This window comes from Acartia tonsa, chromosome 12 (assembly GCF_053477335.1).
Source record: "Acartia tonsa isolate MP-2025a chromosome 12, ASM5347733v1, whole genome shotgun sequence".
NCBI lineage: Eukaryota > Metazoa > Arthropoda > Copepoda > Calanoida > Acartiidae > Acartia > Acartia tonsa.
The window spans coordinates 2,288,822-2,305,361 of NC_137271.1; the positions used below are offsets into that span (position 1 = coordinate 2,288,822).

General features: G+C 30.9%; 1 protein-coding gene across 1 annotated transcript in view; it reads left to right on the plus strand.

Annotated features, from left to right (window-relative positions):
* LOC145334223 (F-actin-monooxygenase mical1-like) overlaps positions 1–7,447 on the plus strand; it is a 55,804-nt gene extending 48,357 nt beyond the window's left edge. The window contains exons 19-25 of the mRNA XM_080179598.1: positions 1,426–1,502; positions 2,116–2,185; positions 2,528–2,642; positions 2,961–3,035; positions 5,059–5,158; positions 5,967–6,044; positions 6,877–7,447. Of these exons, the coding sequence (XP_080035724.1) occupies positions 1,426–1,502; positions 2,116–2,185; positions 2,528–2,642; positions 2,961–3,035; positions 5,059–5,158; positions 5,967–6,044; positions 6,877–6,957 (596 nt within the window). The 3' untranslated portion in view covers positions 6,958–7,447. The remainder of the gene's footprint in view (positions 1–1,425; positions 1,503–2,115; positions 2,186–2,527; positions 2,643–2,960; positions 3,036–5,058; positions 5,159–5,966; positions 6,045–6,876) is intronic.
* The last annotated feature ends 9,093 nt before the right edge of the window (positions 7,448–16,540 follow it).

Below are 16,540 nucleotides of genomic sequence, written 5' to 3' on the forward strand. Positions count from 1 at the left end.
TATCTTGTTTATTGTGAAATCTTGCTTACCTTTTACCTACAACAACATAAACATTAATATTTCATCAATATATTAAATGTATTTGACTCCTAAATGAAAAAACCCAATAAAACCCTAAAAAACCCATAAAAACCCAGGGTTTTAAGGGTTTTTACGGGTTGGGTTGGGCTTTTTTAAAAAACCCTGGGTTTTTCCCCACCCTGTTTGAAACCGATCAATATCCGCTGTATTAGAATTGTTTCTCAGCCATACGGAAAAATCATGTATAGCATTGTATTAGAGACAATTTTCCACGAATATTAAAATGAAAATCATAATATATTTAATACCGGGAAATCTGGGCTAACAAAACTGGTTTAAATCTGATATTTTTTTATTTAGATATCCGCGGAAAGATGTCTATAATACGATGCGATAAATAACTATTTTTGGCTTTGTTAAATCTCTTTTTTTATATGTTATTTTCATTTTACTTATAGCTTTTCAATCAACCAAAATGAAAACTTTGATTTAAAAAAAAAAAACACCTTGTAGATGATGTTTTTATATGTTTGTTTAAGGAGCTAAAGGTAAATGTTGTAAGGTGTGTGATGCACAAAATCTTTGGTAGATGTCTTCATTATACGTAATCAGGCTGTAACAGATAGATAGACATACAGACAAATAGATAGACTTACAGACAGACATTTTATTATAGATGAACAGACAGACAAACATCTAAGGTGTGTAAAGCACAAAATCTTTGGTAGATGTCTTCATAATATATATAATCAGGCTGTAACAGATAGATAGACATACAGACAGATAGATAGACATACAGACAGACTAGATAGACATACAGACAGACAAACATCTAAGGTGTGTGAAGCACAAAATCTTTGGTAGATGTCTTCATAAATATATAAACAGGCTGTAACATATATATAGACATACAGACAGATAGATAGACTTACAGACAGATAGATAGACATACAGACAGATAGATAGACATACAGACAGACAGACAAACATCTAAGGTGTATGATGCACAAAATCTTTCGTAGATGTCTTCATAAATATATAATCAGGCTTTAGCAGATAGATAGACAGACAGACAGATAGATAGACTTATAGACAGACATTCTATTATAGATGGACAGACAAATATCTAAGGTGTGTAAAGCACAATTATCTTTGGAAGATGTCTGCAAAAATATAACAGACGTTATTTAAAGGATGGATAGACAGCTAGACATGATTTTCAAGTATGGAAAATGAAGCTTTTTAACTTTTTTTACTTTGAGTTTTTACCATATATTTTTTATTTATATGATGCTTTTTGAATTTTATCATGTTTTAATTGATTTTCATTTTTTCTTTTAATACATTTTTACATATTTATATATATATAAATATGCTATAAATACAAATATTTTTTCTAACTAGGTGACAAGGGGTCTCCAGATTGTTGTATCTTTGATTTCACCAACCTGTATGCTGCTAGGGTAGCTGCCAGAGTCACCGTAAGTAGTCAGATATATAGATATGTGGATGGATAGATAGATAGATAGATATATGGATAGATAGATAGATAGATAGATATATAGATAGATAGATAGATAGATAGATAGATAGATAGATAGATAGATAGATAGATAGATAGATAGATAGATAGATAGATAGATAGATAGATAGATAGATAGTTAGTTAGATAGATAGTATGCTGCTAGGGTCGCTGCCAGAGTCACAGTAAGTTTTATTCAGGGAGATTTAGGGATAAGACAATGGAGGATAAGTTGATTTACATCCCCAATGATTACATCTCGTAACTAGGAAAATTGTTAGTTGAAAATGTTTGAACACTACAAGTTAAGAACCATCTAATCCAAATTCAATTAAGGCACAAAAAGTTTTTGATCCAACCAATTTAATAACTGGGTTAATAAACTATGGTTATTAGTGATTTATTACCCAATTTCCCCATTGATTGATCAGTTCCTTCATTCAGTAGGTGGGGAGGGGATTGGTTAAAGGTGTGGCTGCGGGTATCGTTATTTTAGCCAGCTGCGTGTATCTCTTTATAAGAGTAAAGGAAAATCTGGTGCGACATCCAAGTTATTGTATATCAATTTTCAGGTAAGGAAAGGACAGCCCCTGTTGGCTACCATTGTTGGAGACAGCCTGCTGGAGCCTTTCTGGCCGGAAGGTAATCTTTTGTGCTGTTATTTTATCAACATAAGTCTGTAGTTAAAATATAATTATTACTCAGGGATCTACAGAGATAAGACAATGGCCGATATATTGATGTGTATTCCCAATGATGATACACAAAATTATTCCGTCTTTAGATTACAATTAGGGGTTGAAATGTTTGGACACTTAACTAAGTGAACCAACCAATCGTGGCTGTTATTTCTATCCGCCATATAGGCTGGCTAGCTTGATATTTTCTATCTTATAATCTGTCTAGGTACCGGCTGCGCCCATGGTTTTCTCTCTGTCCTAGATGCTGGCTAGCTAGATATTTTCTAACTTATTATCTATCTAGGTACCGGCTGCGCCCGTGGTTTTCTGTCAGCCCTAGATGCTGGCTGGATGATTAGAGATTGGTTTTTGGGCAAGAAAAATCCAATCAAAATTTTGGCCGAAAGAGAAATGACTAGGTATGATTGAATGACAACATTCAGAAAAGCGGAACTTAAATAATCAGGAAGAAAGACAAACGAACAAAAACAATATAGAGTAACAATGCATTCAACATTATTTGGAAGAGCTTACTCCAATATTACTTACGTTACGGACGGACGGACTAAACCTAACTATATAAATGCTTCGCTATTAAATAGAACTTTTTTTTGCATCATAACCGTGCAGAAATTGGAATATATTGCTAAAGTATAAGTATAATTAGAATACTATTTATATAGAAAATACTTTTTTGCAGGTATATAAATAACATAACATTCCTCTTATATTTTCAGATCAATTTTAAATCAGACAACAGATGGCAACCTTGTAAAGAAGTACAAAGATTTCACCATTGATCCTAAATCCAGGTTGATTAATTTATTAATTTAAGTATCAGGGATCTAACGGGATAAGACAATGGCCGATAAATTGATGAACATCCCCAATGATGATGCACAAATTTACTCCTTCTAAATAGAATTAGTGGTTGAAACATTTTATCACTAAATTTCATAAACCAGCCAATCGAAATATAATACTAGTACCCCAAGTAGTTGAGCGAACTAAAAAGATAAACGATAAAATTAGTAAAACGATAAAATTTATGTTAACTTAAAAAAAATTGTCTGTAGTTTTTTTTCAATAAGGAATACACAAAGTTAGAAAAATACTGATACCCCTTTCTTCCTTCAGTGTTTTACTCTATTGTCATGCCCATACACAGTTTAAAGCCTAAGAAGGCCTATAAATAATCTGGAATAGCCAAGATCCAATGATGCACAGAAAAGGCTTTACAGAAGAAAGAAGTATTCATAAATTTTGGGAAATAATCGTTACCAGGAACATTTCACCGTGAACTGCACTAGATCCATCTTTTTAAAAGCAAAGTTTTTTTTATTATAAGGGTCGGACCGTACGTCCGTCCGTCTAAAACGGTAACGAAAAGTCGTTAATTTAAACAGGTTAGAATTGTACTAACGATTTAAAACTTTGTATGCTGATTGTTTTAACAGTTAGGTACGAGCAGGGATAAGGGATAGGAAACCTGGCCATAAATTAGGTCTCGGCCTGGTTTTGAAAGGGATCATGCAACTTTTACCATTTGCCTAATTTAATGACCTTACTGGCGGACGGCTCATATTGGCTACCGCTCTAAACCAATAGTGTTCTGTGATTTGGGCTTGTTTTGTATCAACCAATCACCAATTGGCGGAGCCAATTGGTGATTGGTTGATACAAAACAAGCCCAAATCACAGATGGCGGAAATTTTACAAGCAGACAATTCTAGAAAAAATAATGATTTCGTCTGCTACGAAAAAATAAATATAAATGGTGTTAGATCACATTAGTTTAATTATTAAATCTGCTTAGAGTTAAACATTAAAAAAGGGCCACATAGAAAAAACAAAAATAACGGGATTATTTTTTTGGAAAGAAGGTAGCTACGAATTTTCATTTGGTAGTTTATAAATTAGATGTTGGATTTTGAATTTTAAAAATTTAGTACGGAGTAATACAACACCTTCACCCTAATTTTTGTACAATACAACACAGTACAGATATATCATTACATTATATCCAGTATAGTATCCAAAGAACTTGATAGAATGTTACCCAATGCATATTTATTTATTTATTTTGAATTTTAATTAGCAATGAAATTTTCAAATAAAATTTTTACTCATTAATAAAAATGCAAATAATACAAACTAAAATCTGTCTGAGGGAAACCCAACGATAGCTTTCTGACAGTTCAAATTACCAAAGTAAAAGATAAAAAATTTTGGGAGAGAAAAAACTTCATTTTAACAAAAGCCATTAATATATAGGTTTATAAAAAGTTATGTTTTTTACTTTAAACTAGCTACCTGAATTTGATTCTATACTTTATCTACACACACACACACAGCTTTTTCATTAGCATTTTATACGAACCACTGCGCTATCCCAAAACTGGTTTATTAGGCTAGAAATAGGCCTAGGCTTGAAATAGGCCTGAAATAATATTTTCCTACGTTTCCCATCCCTTATCCCTGGGTACGAGTTAGAAAGCGTAGAAACTATATAATCGTTACCAGAACATTTATAACAAGCTGATTTTTAAATTTTTTAATGTTAGAATTATCTTATTCATCTGTATTTTGAAATACTGATTCCTTTCACAACAAGGTACAATGTTGTAAGTGAAGCATCTCTATAATCAAGTCCTAGAAATGTCAGCATGGCCTTAAACAGTATCATGTATTTAAGCAGTTTTGTTTCAAATTTACTAACAATTTTTTTGAGGCTTTGAATTATTATTTTCCATATTAAATTCTGACACTCTACAAGTGTTAATGTTCGTTTGTCCTTTCATTTTTATGGATGTTGACATTCTTGTTATACTCTAGATATGTGACTATTCCGACCAAGTATGACAAAGACAAGATTCTCAAGTATTATGATTCTGATAATCCTGACGAAATCCAGTTCCTCACAGAGAGATTTAAGGTACTCATTTATCTATCTAATTATCTATCTTTCTATCTATATCTAACTATATATCTAACAGTCGTTTTGCTATATTACAACTTCAGATGAACTTCAGTTCCTTACTGAGAGATTTAATGTATCTATTTTTTGTCTAGCTATCTATTGTTATAACTATCTACAATCGTTTTTGCTATATTACAACATTAGATGAAATTCAGTTACTATCTGAGAGATTAAAGGTATTTATTTTATAAATAATTATCTATCTATCTGAACTGACGAAATTCAGTTCCTAACTTAGAGATTCAAGGTATCTATTTTATGTCTAATTATCTTTTCTTTCTATTCATCTATCAATTTTATTTCTAATTATCTATCTACCCATCTATCTATTTATAAGCTTCTTTTGATGCCTTTCTTGCTATCTTACAACCGAAATGAAAAACAATTGCCTGTCTTTTCTATCTATCATCTATCTATCTATCTATCTATCTATTAGCCTGTATAACTGTATAACTATAATTTTTGCTATGTTACAACATTATATGAGAGTCGGTTCTTTAAAGGAAAGATTCAAGTTACCTATTTTCTATCTAATTACCTATCGAATTATCTATCTATCCATCTATCTATTTATAAGCTTCTTTGGATGCCTTTCTTGCTATCTTACAACCTAAATAAAAATTCTGTCTGTCTGTCTTTCAATTTAGTTAATTATCCCTTTTTCAATCTTACAACTTTCTAATTATATATATAGATTCAAGATATATCTATTTTTATTAAAAAAAAAAACAATATATTGATACTATTAATGATATTTTTTTAGGAGAAGAGATTTTTCGACAACGCGCAGCACAAAAGTATCCTCAAAAAGTTCAGATCTACTTTCAAGAAATCAAAGAAGGTATTTCTATTTGATTAATCCTTAAAAGTAAAAGAATAAAAGGGGCACTAGCTTTATGTAACCTTAGCCACGACCCTGTAACGACGTTCAGTTAAGTCTTTAAATAATAAACAATAGCGTCGGAAATATTAACACAGCCAAGAGACAAAAGAGAAGAAAACAATTTGCTAGCAGACGGAAAAGGTCTCCACCACTTGGTGCCAAGTAGTTTTCTGCGTTATACATCTAAGCTCATCATTTGTAATCCTTACATATGATTTTGAAAAGGAGTAGTCCATTGTTTGTTTGTAGCCAAAGATCTCGCTAACTGCTGAGTCCCCAATATTTCATCTTAGCTTTAAAACAAACATGATTTTGATTTTTTTAAAGTAATGGATGGTAATTTTTTTTCAAATGGGGATGGGGTGTTGTTTACATACATTACCTGAGAAGATGAGCTTATTCAAGCGGTCAGCTTTAGACGGACAGACAAACAGACATTGCTCTGTATTGTAACTTCACAAAGTGTCTTAAAAATCAGCCATGTGGCATCATAAAAATGAAGGTTTATCCAACTCTTTCTAGGGGTTTTCTTTCCCACTTCTCCTCCCATCTCTCTCATGTTTATGACGTCACATGGGGGATTTTTGAGATTTTTGAGAATAAAGTTACTCTGTATTCAAAGGAGTAGAGAAGGACTGTAAATAGCCCAAAACCATCCAGAGACTTAAAGCAAAAAATAAAGTAGCTCAAAACAATCCCAAGACTTACTAACAGTTCAGCAATTATCGAAATCATAAGTTAGGACTACAAAACTTACTACTTTTTATGATAAATATTTTCTTTTTTTCAGCCCAAGGAGGTGGTTGTGGCTGGTAGCGCCCCCCTCTCCCCAACAATTGAAGCTGGTCCTCCCGTATTTCCAAAAGCTTAGAAAAATGAACGATTATTATCCATTATTTTACTGGATGTTTTATTAACATTTTTCAGTATGGCTTCGAAACCGATTAATATCAGGTGGATTAGAATCGGTTATTAGCATTACTGTGAAATCATGCATAGCATTGAAGTACAGATAATTTTCCACAAATATTAAAATGAAAATTAATACCTGTTTTATTAGCCTCTGACAAAAACAGATTTTAATCTTGTAATTTTCATTTTAATATTCACAGAAAGCTGTCTATAATACTATTACTTAATATTGATATAAAGAACAATTGTTAATAATGCTATATCTATTTATTATATTTGTATGTTAAAATTATGATATATATCCATTATTACCAATAAAATCACTCTCATAATCAAAAAGATAATTGTAATTTTTTCCTAAAAGCAATATTGTTTAAATAAATTGCCTATAATTTTTATTTAATAATTATTATTATGAATTAAATATGTAAATTTTTTGTTATATGTATTATTGACTATTCTAAAATAAACTTCACTAAAAATATATAATTTTTTTTAAATTAGAAAATTCAGATCATTAAAAGAAAACGTAGTAGCGGGTTTCGTCGTATTTTTACAGTAGCTGTTCCCCTATATTTAGTCCCTTCGGTGGCTCTAACCCTGGGGACCAATTTCCGAACCATGAGGGGCAATCTTTAACATTCACCTAACCTAAAATAACCAATCAAAAGCTACTGTGATAATACGACGAAGCCCACTACTTTGTTTTTTTTCCTCGATCTAAAAATTCTATAACAGTAAGGTCTGTATTTTTATCAAGATATTAAAAGATAAGACAATTTACGAAAGGGATAAGACAATTGCTTATAAATTCATGTACATTCCCAATGTTGATACACAAAATTAATTCTTTTGTAGATTACAATTAGTGGTTGAAATGTTTTGCATTCAACTTAATGAACCTACGAATCATGATTTTATCCAAAAGCCCAAAAGTTGTTCAGGCAACGAATAAGAAAACATTATTATAAAACTTTGGGGACAAGTGTAATAAACAGCCCAATACCCCCCCCCCCCCCCGTTTTGGATTTAAGCCTATATGTATAGTTTCGGTGATTAACATCAAGCGCTATTTCAAAGTCAAACTGTTCTAAATTAACCCACAATGTTACATAAATGGATTTATTAATACTTGGATCTTACACCAGCTGATCATCATGTACTCTAGTAAAGTAAAACTTTTAGCTTGCTAAAATAATGTCCCCCCCCCCTCCACTGCTTAATAAATGATGTTCACGTGAGCAACCTAAATTGACGACAATTTTTCCCCTGTCATAATATCCACGTATATTTTATATCCATTGTTACAAATACTTTCTTTTAGAGGAAAGATAATTTTAAGAGTTAGAAATATTTTAGCTGTACAGTTACTATATATATATATATAGGTTAAGAATGTGCGTCTCACGGTGGGTAGGAAAGCTCTATTACAGAAAATTTAGTTTTGTAAGTTTGTAAGAATTAACAAAACGAAATGAGCCATATTTATTGATATGTGGATATTATGTCAGCTCGACTATTTTCAAAAAGCCACATAGTCGACGCAATATTGTGAACTAGCGGCTACGCCCCTAGAAGCCTCTAGGGGTACTTAAGGCAAGAGGGGAATAGAACCCCCCCCCCTTTTATTTGAGTTTTAAAAGATAACGAAAAGATAAATTTTTGTTTGGGGAGGATGGGTAATTTTATTGGAGGGTGGAGATACCCTCCCATAAAATACTTAAAAATCTTCCCTGGAACTATAAGAAGCTTCACTGTAAAGGAGAACCATTTTGGTTCAGCGGTTAGCGAGATCCTTCGCTACAGACAAAAAAAGCTTACTACTTTATATAATAGGATAAATGGTACAATATAGATATTTTATTAAAGGCATATTATCAACATAAACTCTTAAAATTTCAGAGAACTTTAAGCATAATATTTTTCTTAAACTATCTTCCCCTACTAGCATTATATTACATTAGATCTTAAGGGAAAGACAATGGACGATAAATTGATATGCATCCCTAATTATCATAAGCAAAACTACCCCTTTTTTTTATCAAAATTGTATGTAGTTTTGACTTTGTACGTACATTTATTTAATGAAACCCAACGAATGAGAGATCGTGTTTATAAAACTTTGGGTACCAGCATAAATTACAGTCTAATGTCCCCTCCCTTCCTCCCTGACTTTAATAGACTTTCTCCGAATTGTAAATTATTTTAGGCCTAAAATAATTGTACAAGTGAGTTTAAGCAACACAGGGAGGGAGGGGACATTGGGCTGTTTATCATACAAGTCCCAAAAGTTTTAAAGTAATGTTGATTTAACAACTTTGGCGACTTTTATTAAATTTTGATTGTTTGGTTCATTAAGTTGAGTGTCCAAATGTTTCAACCAATAATTGTAAGCAATAATTGTATTATCATTGGGGATGTACATCAATTTATCTACGAATGCTTTATCCCTTTAGATCCCTGACACATTGCACGGTATTATCGTTGACTTTTAGGTCAACATACGGGATATAGGTATAAATTTACATGCTAAGAAAAAAGTACAATTATGTCTAGATATTAACAGGGAGAAGGGATTCAGCAAATTAATTCTATTTATAATAGAGTAAAATTTGGATATTTTTGTTGCGAAATGTGTGTGTAAAACTTGTTTTATGCTGTAAATAAAGGTAAGTGGATAGAAGGGGGGAAGCCGCAGGATGAAATAATTTTTTTAATGATTTGGGTTGTAGGGAAATTTTCACTTCGAATTGTTTTTCAAAATTCTCGTCCCATGGGAGGAAGGGGTCATTGCAGTGTAAAATACATCCCAGAGTTTTATTATCCAATAAAGTAAAAACACACTTTATTAACAAGTACAATTTTCTTCCAAACTAGCGTAATAGTAATAGATAATTTTAACCTCTCTCCCTTAACATAACCTACAACCCCTAATGTTGTATTTATCTTTCTCCCTTTTTCCTTCTTATTTCTTATAGAAACTGGATTCTTAATCAAAGTAAGACAAACGGACGAACATACCGACTTAACCTAAATTATAGCTCACCTGTGCTTTAAATATTATCATACATTTTTAGACCTTTTAACTATCCCAATTTTTCTTTTTACAACTAGGAAAGCTATTAAAAGTCTGGAAATTATTCAGGAAGGGAGGGGACATTGGACTATTAATCATACTGGTACCCAAAGTTTTCATTTCCCTAGAAACATTTGGGGCTTTTGTTTAATTTTGATTGATTGGTAGAAACAAGTAGTGTTCAAACATTTCCACCAATGATTTTATTTAATCTACAGAAAGTAAGGGTTATTTTGTTTATTATAATTATGGGTATGCATCAATTTATCATCCATTGTCTTATCCCTTAAGATCCCTGGTAAAAATTGCTAGAAAAATTAGACCTTGCAAATTTGTACTATCTAGAAAAAAATCTGCGAAAATAATTGATGCAACGCTTCTCTATATGTTTTGTCTTGCCCGTCAGAGGTATTCTCAGGGATCTAAAGGGATAAGACAATGGCCGATAAATTTATGTACATCCCCAATGATAATATGTTATTTAAACGCTGTCTTAAATTATCGTTCTTAATTTTAAACAATAACATATTAAAGTGTTTTTCATACAATATCATATATGTCCGACTTTGTGCAGTATCATTTATTTATTTGATAAAGGTTTATCAAATATTTTAAAAAAGATTTATGTACAATTTAAGTTAGAAAATAGAGATCTTTGAAATATAATTAATTTATGAACTATAAGCAGTATTTAATTAGATAAAAATTAGTCAGTTAGCTTTCAATCATGTGTACATTCTCGGTCTGTTTGGGGTTTGCCATCGAATTTCCTACTAGTTAATTATAAATTAAATCCATTCAGGTCGAAATATCAGGTTTTAGGCGGTTTAAACTTTCTTTGTCACAGGGCAAGAATATAACTAATTTAAAAAAATATTTTGATTACTTCTAATTAATGTATTTTTTGTTGATTTAAATAACAGCATACTGTTATACGATGAGTATTTAATTTTTGTAATACTATGCTATACATGATTTTTCAGTATGGCACATTTCTAAACTTGCTGATATTAATCGGTTTCAAAGCTATACTGAAATAAAAATCGTATTTGTTTCTTGATTGATTTTAAATATTTGCAAAAAGATGATTCTTATTTATATAAACTAGGGAGGGAGGGGACATTTGCTTATATACCTGCCATTGCCCTATACCTTGTTATCACTGATTTTAGATTCTTATTGCTACACTTCTAATGGACACATTTTTTCTTATCAAAATTGAATAAATATTAAATTCTTATGAATGAATATCCTAATTCCCAAAATTTAAGTAATCAAGTCATTTAGAACAATAGTAAGATTCCGACAAAATTCCGGAGAACTTTCCCATAAAGTAAAAGTGGGCTTATAACAGAAAATGTTGCATGTCTGAATGTATCCCAAAGTTCATAAGAATAGTTCTCTCATTCGTTTGCTTAAAAACTTTAAAAACTATTAAATCTTGATTGGATTTTTGTGCATGTCCCCTGTTTGATAAAGTCAAATTTTGCTTCTTTAACCCTTTTAATTTATAACCTCTGTTTTTTAGTTCTTTTCTCTCCAAAAGTTGAAGGTTAAATTAACACAGATGAGTTTATTATTTTCTCTTTTTTGGGAAGGGGTATTTTTTTTAGTGGTGATTTCTCTTGGGGGGGTGGTGGTATCCTCCCCCAAAATAGTTATAAACCTTCCCAGGACCTATGAGAATCTACCCTGTAAAGGAGAACCCGATAGGTTCAGCGGTTAGTGAGATCCTTCAGTACAAACACACAGACAAACAAACATCCTGTTACTTTAGTATAAGGATTGACTATGCTCTTCACCGTTTCTAAATTCAAAAACATACCGACAAGGAATAGTATAGAATATTTATGCTTTTTAATACCGGAACGTCTGAGTGTCAGATTTCTTTTTAATCTGTCTACACTTTTTCATTTGCTAGACTTGAAACATTTTTTATCAATATTTTAATATTAGTTGAGTAGGATAGGTAATCTTAAAATCAAATAACAGAATTATAGACAACTTTTCGTGGATATTAAAATAAAAAAATAATAGGATTAAAACCAGTTTTGTGAGTCCCGTGTCCCGTGGGGCTAACAAAACTGGTATTACTTTTATAATTATTATCTTAATATTCGTGGAAAATTGTCTATAATTTGATGCTATGCATAATTCTTTATATTCGTTTAGGTCAGTCAACCTAATCTTTTTAAAGATGTGCTGAATTTTAATTTCCAAATGTGTACGCAGTTTCCGCGGTGTTTCCTCATCCTATCTCAATAATAAATTTTCTATCTTTTTTTGAAAGTTTGAAGCTTTTTTAGCTAGTAGTAAATATTGAGATAGGATGAGGAAACACCGCGGAAACTGCGTACACATTAGGAAATTAAAATTCAGCACATCTTTTTTAAGCATTTATATCAGGGAGGGATGGGACCTTGGGTTGTAAAAAATGCAGGTCCCCAATTTTTATTAACACAGTCTTTCATTCGTTGGACTAGATATTTTTAGTACTCTTATATAATCTGTTATAAACTTTTGAAAACTGTTATATTAATTTCATTAATAAGATATGTCTGTAAACAATTGGAAATCATAAGACACCACGGGGCTAACAAAACTGGTTTTAATCATATACTTTATCCCTGGTGTAAGTACAGAAATTAATTTGAAATATTGATTCACAGTCTGTGAGTTAAATTTATGATTTTATTAATCAAAGACTTTTTAAACAAGGATAATTTTGTCCATAAATTTTTTCTTAACTCCGCTATTATTTGAAATCCTATTGAAAATAAAAGTAACAGGATCTGTGTGTCTGTCAGTTTTTCTGTACCAAAAAAAAAATTACCCACCCCCAAACAAATTATTTCTTTTTAATCTGTCTACACTTTTTCATTTGCTAGACTTGAAACATTTTTTATCAATATTTTAATATTAGTTGAGAAGGATAGGTAATAATAAAATTAAATAACACATAATAGTTATTTATCGCATCGTATTATAGACAGCTTTTCGCAGACATAAAAATGAAATAAATAGTATTAAAACCTGTAATATAATACAAAACTGGTATTGCTTTTATGATTTTTATCTTAATATTCATGGAAAATTGTCTATAATTCGATGCTATGCATAATTCTTTATATTCGTTTAGGTCAGTCAACCTAATCTTTTTAAAGATGTGCTGAATTTTAATTTCCAAATGTGTACACAGTTTCCGCAGTGTTTCCTCATCCTATCTCAATAATCAATTTTCAAAATTTCTTTTGGAAAGTTTAAAGCTTTTTTAGCTAGTAGTAAATAATGAGGAAACACCGCGAAAACTGCGTACATATTAGGAAATTAAAATTCAGCACATCTTTTTAAAGCATTTATATCAGGGAGGGATGGGACATTGGATTGTAAATAATACTGGTCCCCAATTTTGACTAACACATTCTTTTATTTGTTGGCTTTGACACTTTGGGTACTCTTATATAATCTGTTATAAACTTTTGAAAATAACTGTTATATAAATTTCATTAATAAGATATAGCTCTATAAACAATTGGAAATCATATAATCAATTCTAGTTTTGTTAACAAAACTGTCTTTTATCTTATTATTCATTTTAATATCTGCGGAAAGCTGTCTATAATACGATGGGATAAATAACTATTCTTCACCTATACCTTTATCCCTGGTGTAAGTAAAGAAATTAATATGAAATATTGATTCACAGTCTGTGAGTTAAATTTATGATTTTATTAATTCAAGAAAATTTTTACAAGGATAATTTTCTCCATAAGTATTAAGTATAGCTTTTTTTTTAACTCCGCTATTATTTGAAATCCTATCGAATATATAAGTAACAGGATCTGTGTGTCTGTTTGTCTTTCTGTACCAATGGATCTTGCTAACCACTGAACCAATATGGGTACCATGTAGCTTCTCATATATCCTGGGAAGGTTTATAACTATTCTTGGGGAGGGTACTACCACCCGCCCAAATGAAATCGCCTCCCAAAAAAAATGACCCATCCCACAAAAAAAATATTTCTTCTTTAGAGACAAAAAAGGGGCAGATTTACAATTCCTCCCCCCCCCCCCATACACACACTCATCAATAATACCTAGACGCCTCTAGGGGCGTAGCCGCTAGTAATACATAAAAGGAAAACAATTTAAAAGCTGTAATAGGGTGAAAGTAACACACTTATTTAACATGAACTACATTTGATCTGCTGGCTTTTTGCCAATTTTTAATACTTAACATATATTCTATTAAAAATTAGTATAAATATTTTTTAACAAGAATAAATAATCCAAAGTAGCGAAATCTGAAACTACAACCGCTAATTGATTTCATAAAACGGGTTTGAATCTATTAACGAATCGGTTCAGTGGTTAGTTAGGTAGATCCAAATAAATTAATTTAAAAACCTTACAAATTTAGTATTTACATTTAACTAAAAATAACCAGGGAGGGAGAAGACATTTGGCACTTTATTAAAACAGTCCCCAAAGTATTATAATAACGTTTTCTTATTCGTTGGCTTAACAATTTTGGGGACTTTAATTGCATTTTCATTTGGTGTTTCAGTAAGTCGAATGTCTAATTGTACTAATTGTAATCTACAGAAGAAGTAATTTAGTGTATCATAATTAAGGTTTTACATTTACAATTTCTCGGCCATTGTCTTATCCCTTAAGATCTCAGAATAAGAACAGGAGTGTTTTACTAAAAATATTTATTATTGCTAACAAGTTAATTAATCTCTAAGAAAACAATGATGACAACATCCGTAAAAGCGAAACTCTGCAATGCAAGGACAAACGAACATTAACACTTGTAGAGTGTCAGAACTAATTATTAATGCATCATAAGTCTATACAAAATTATAAGTAAATTTGTTGCAAAACTGATTAAATACATGATACATACTGACGTGTTTAGGACTTGATTATAGATATGCCTCGCTTAATATAATAGTAATCAGTACTCAAAAATCAAATGAATAAGATAATTTTTACATACAAAAATTTGTTGTCAAAAAAGTAAAAAATCAGCTTGTTTTAAATAGACCTACGGACTTTCTGGTAACGATTACAGAGTTGCTTCGCTCTCTAAGTCGAACCTAATTGTTATAGGAATCAGCATGCAAAGTTTGAAATCGATAGGACAATTCTAACATGCTTGATAAATTAACGAAAAAAGCAATCCGTCTCGGACGGACGGATGTACGGACCGATCCTAATTATAGAAAAGCTTCGCTTTTAAAAAAGAACAAAATCAGTACAAATAAACAGTTATAACTAAAACAGCATAAACTTTTAATGAGTGAGAGGACAATATAAGATAAATTAATCTTCTTTTTAACTTCCCAAGCTACCAAAGACGTATTTTAACACAGAAAAGATTTGAAAAGATTAATTCACCATCAATCGTCACATCCCTTAATGTTTAATAAAATAATATATACGCTTTGGTTTATAATAACTAAACTATTTTAAAATATTTTTAGTACAAAAATGAAGAAAAATGGCCAAAAACTTAGAATTAAGTTTTTTTAAGTAAAATCTATTTTCATTTAATCTGAACTTAGTTAACAAATATAATATTTTCCAATATGGCCTTGAAACCGATTAATATCCGCTTGATTAGAACTGGTTTAAAGCCATGCAGAAAAATCATGTATATCATCGTATTACAGACAATTTTCCACGAATATTACAATCATAGTTTTAATCTTTTCATGATAATATTCAGAGAAAGCTGCCCATAATACGATGCGATAAATATCTATTAAAACATAAATAAGGATAAGCTTTTACATTTTAAAACATATAAAAATCGACAAAAACAACTCTGACTAGAATAAAGTGAATTATAGCACATAAAAAATTAGTTATTGAAAAGTAAAAAAAATATGATTTAAGCATTATTTTTTATGAAGTAAAACTTTTTTGACAATCAAATATAACACTTCATTTGTTCTTATACTGCTATTTTTCACTAATTTTTCTTCTAGGGCTCGGCAGCGGCGCGTCAGCCGCGATTAAGCCTCAATTTTAAACTCTTTAAATGACGTAAGATTTTTAAAAAAAAAGCATAAAAGGTTGATCTGCCTGATGCTTACAGGCAGCTGACGCGCGGCTGCCGACCCCTTGTCTTCTTCATATAATAAATTTTTAAGATTAAAATTCTTTTTAAATGTGAGAAAAAAGACTAGAATATATATCACAGAGTTAAATATAAACTAAAATTTATGAATTAATTAGACCCTTTTTTCCATTTCTAAATAGGGATGTTAAAAATAATCCTAATATAAAAGTGACAGGATCTCTGTATGTCTGTCTGTTTCTATGTGTGTACTGAAGGATCTCCCGATATGGTTCTCCTTTACAGAGTAACTTCTTATAGATTATGGGAAGGTTTATAACTATTTTGGAAGAGAGTTTCACCACCCTTCCAAGAGAAATTACCCCTAAAAAAATTACC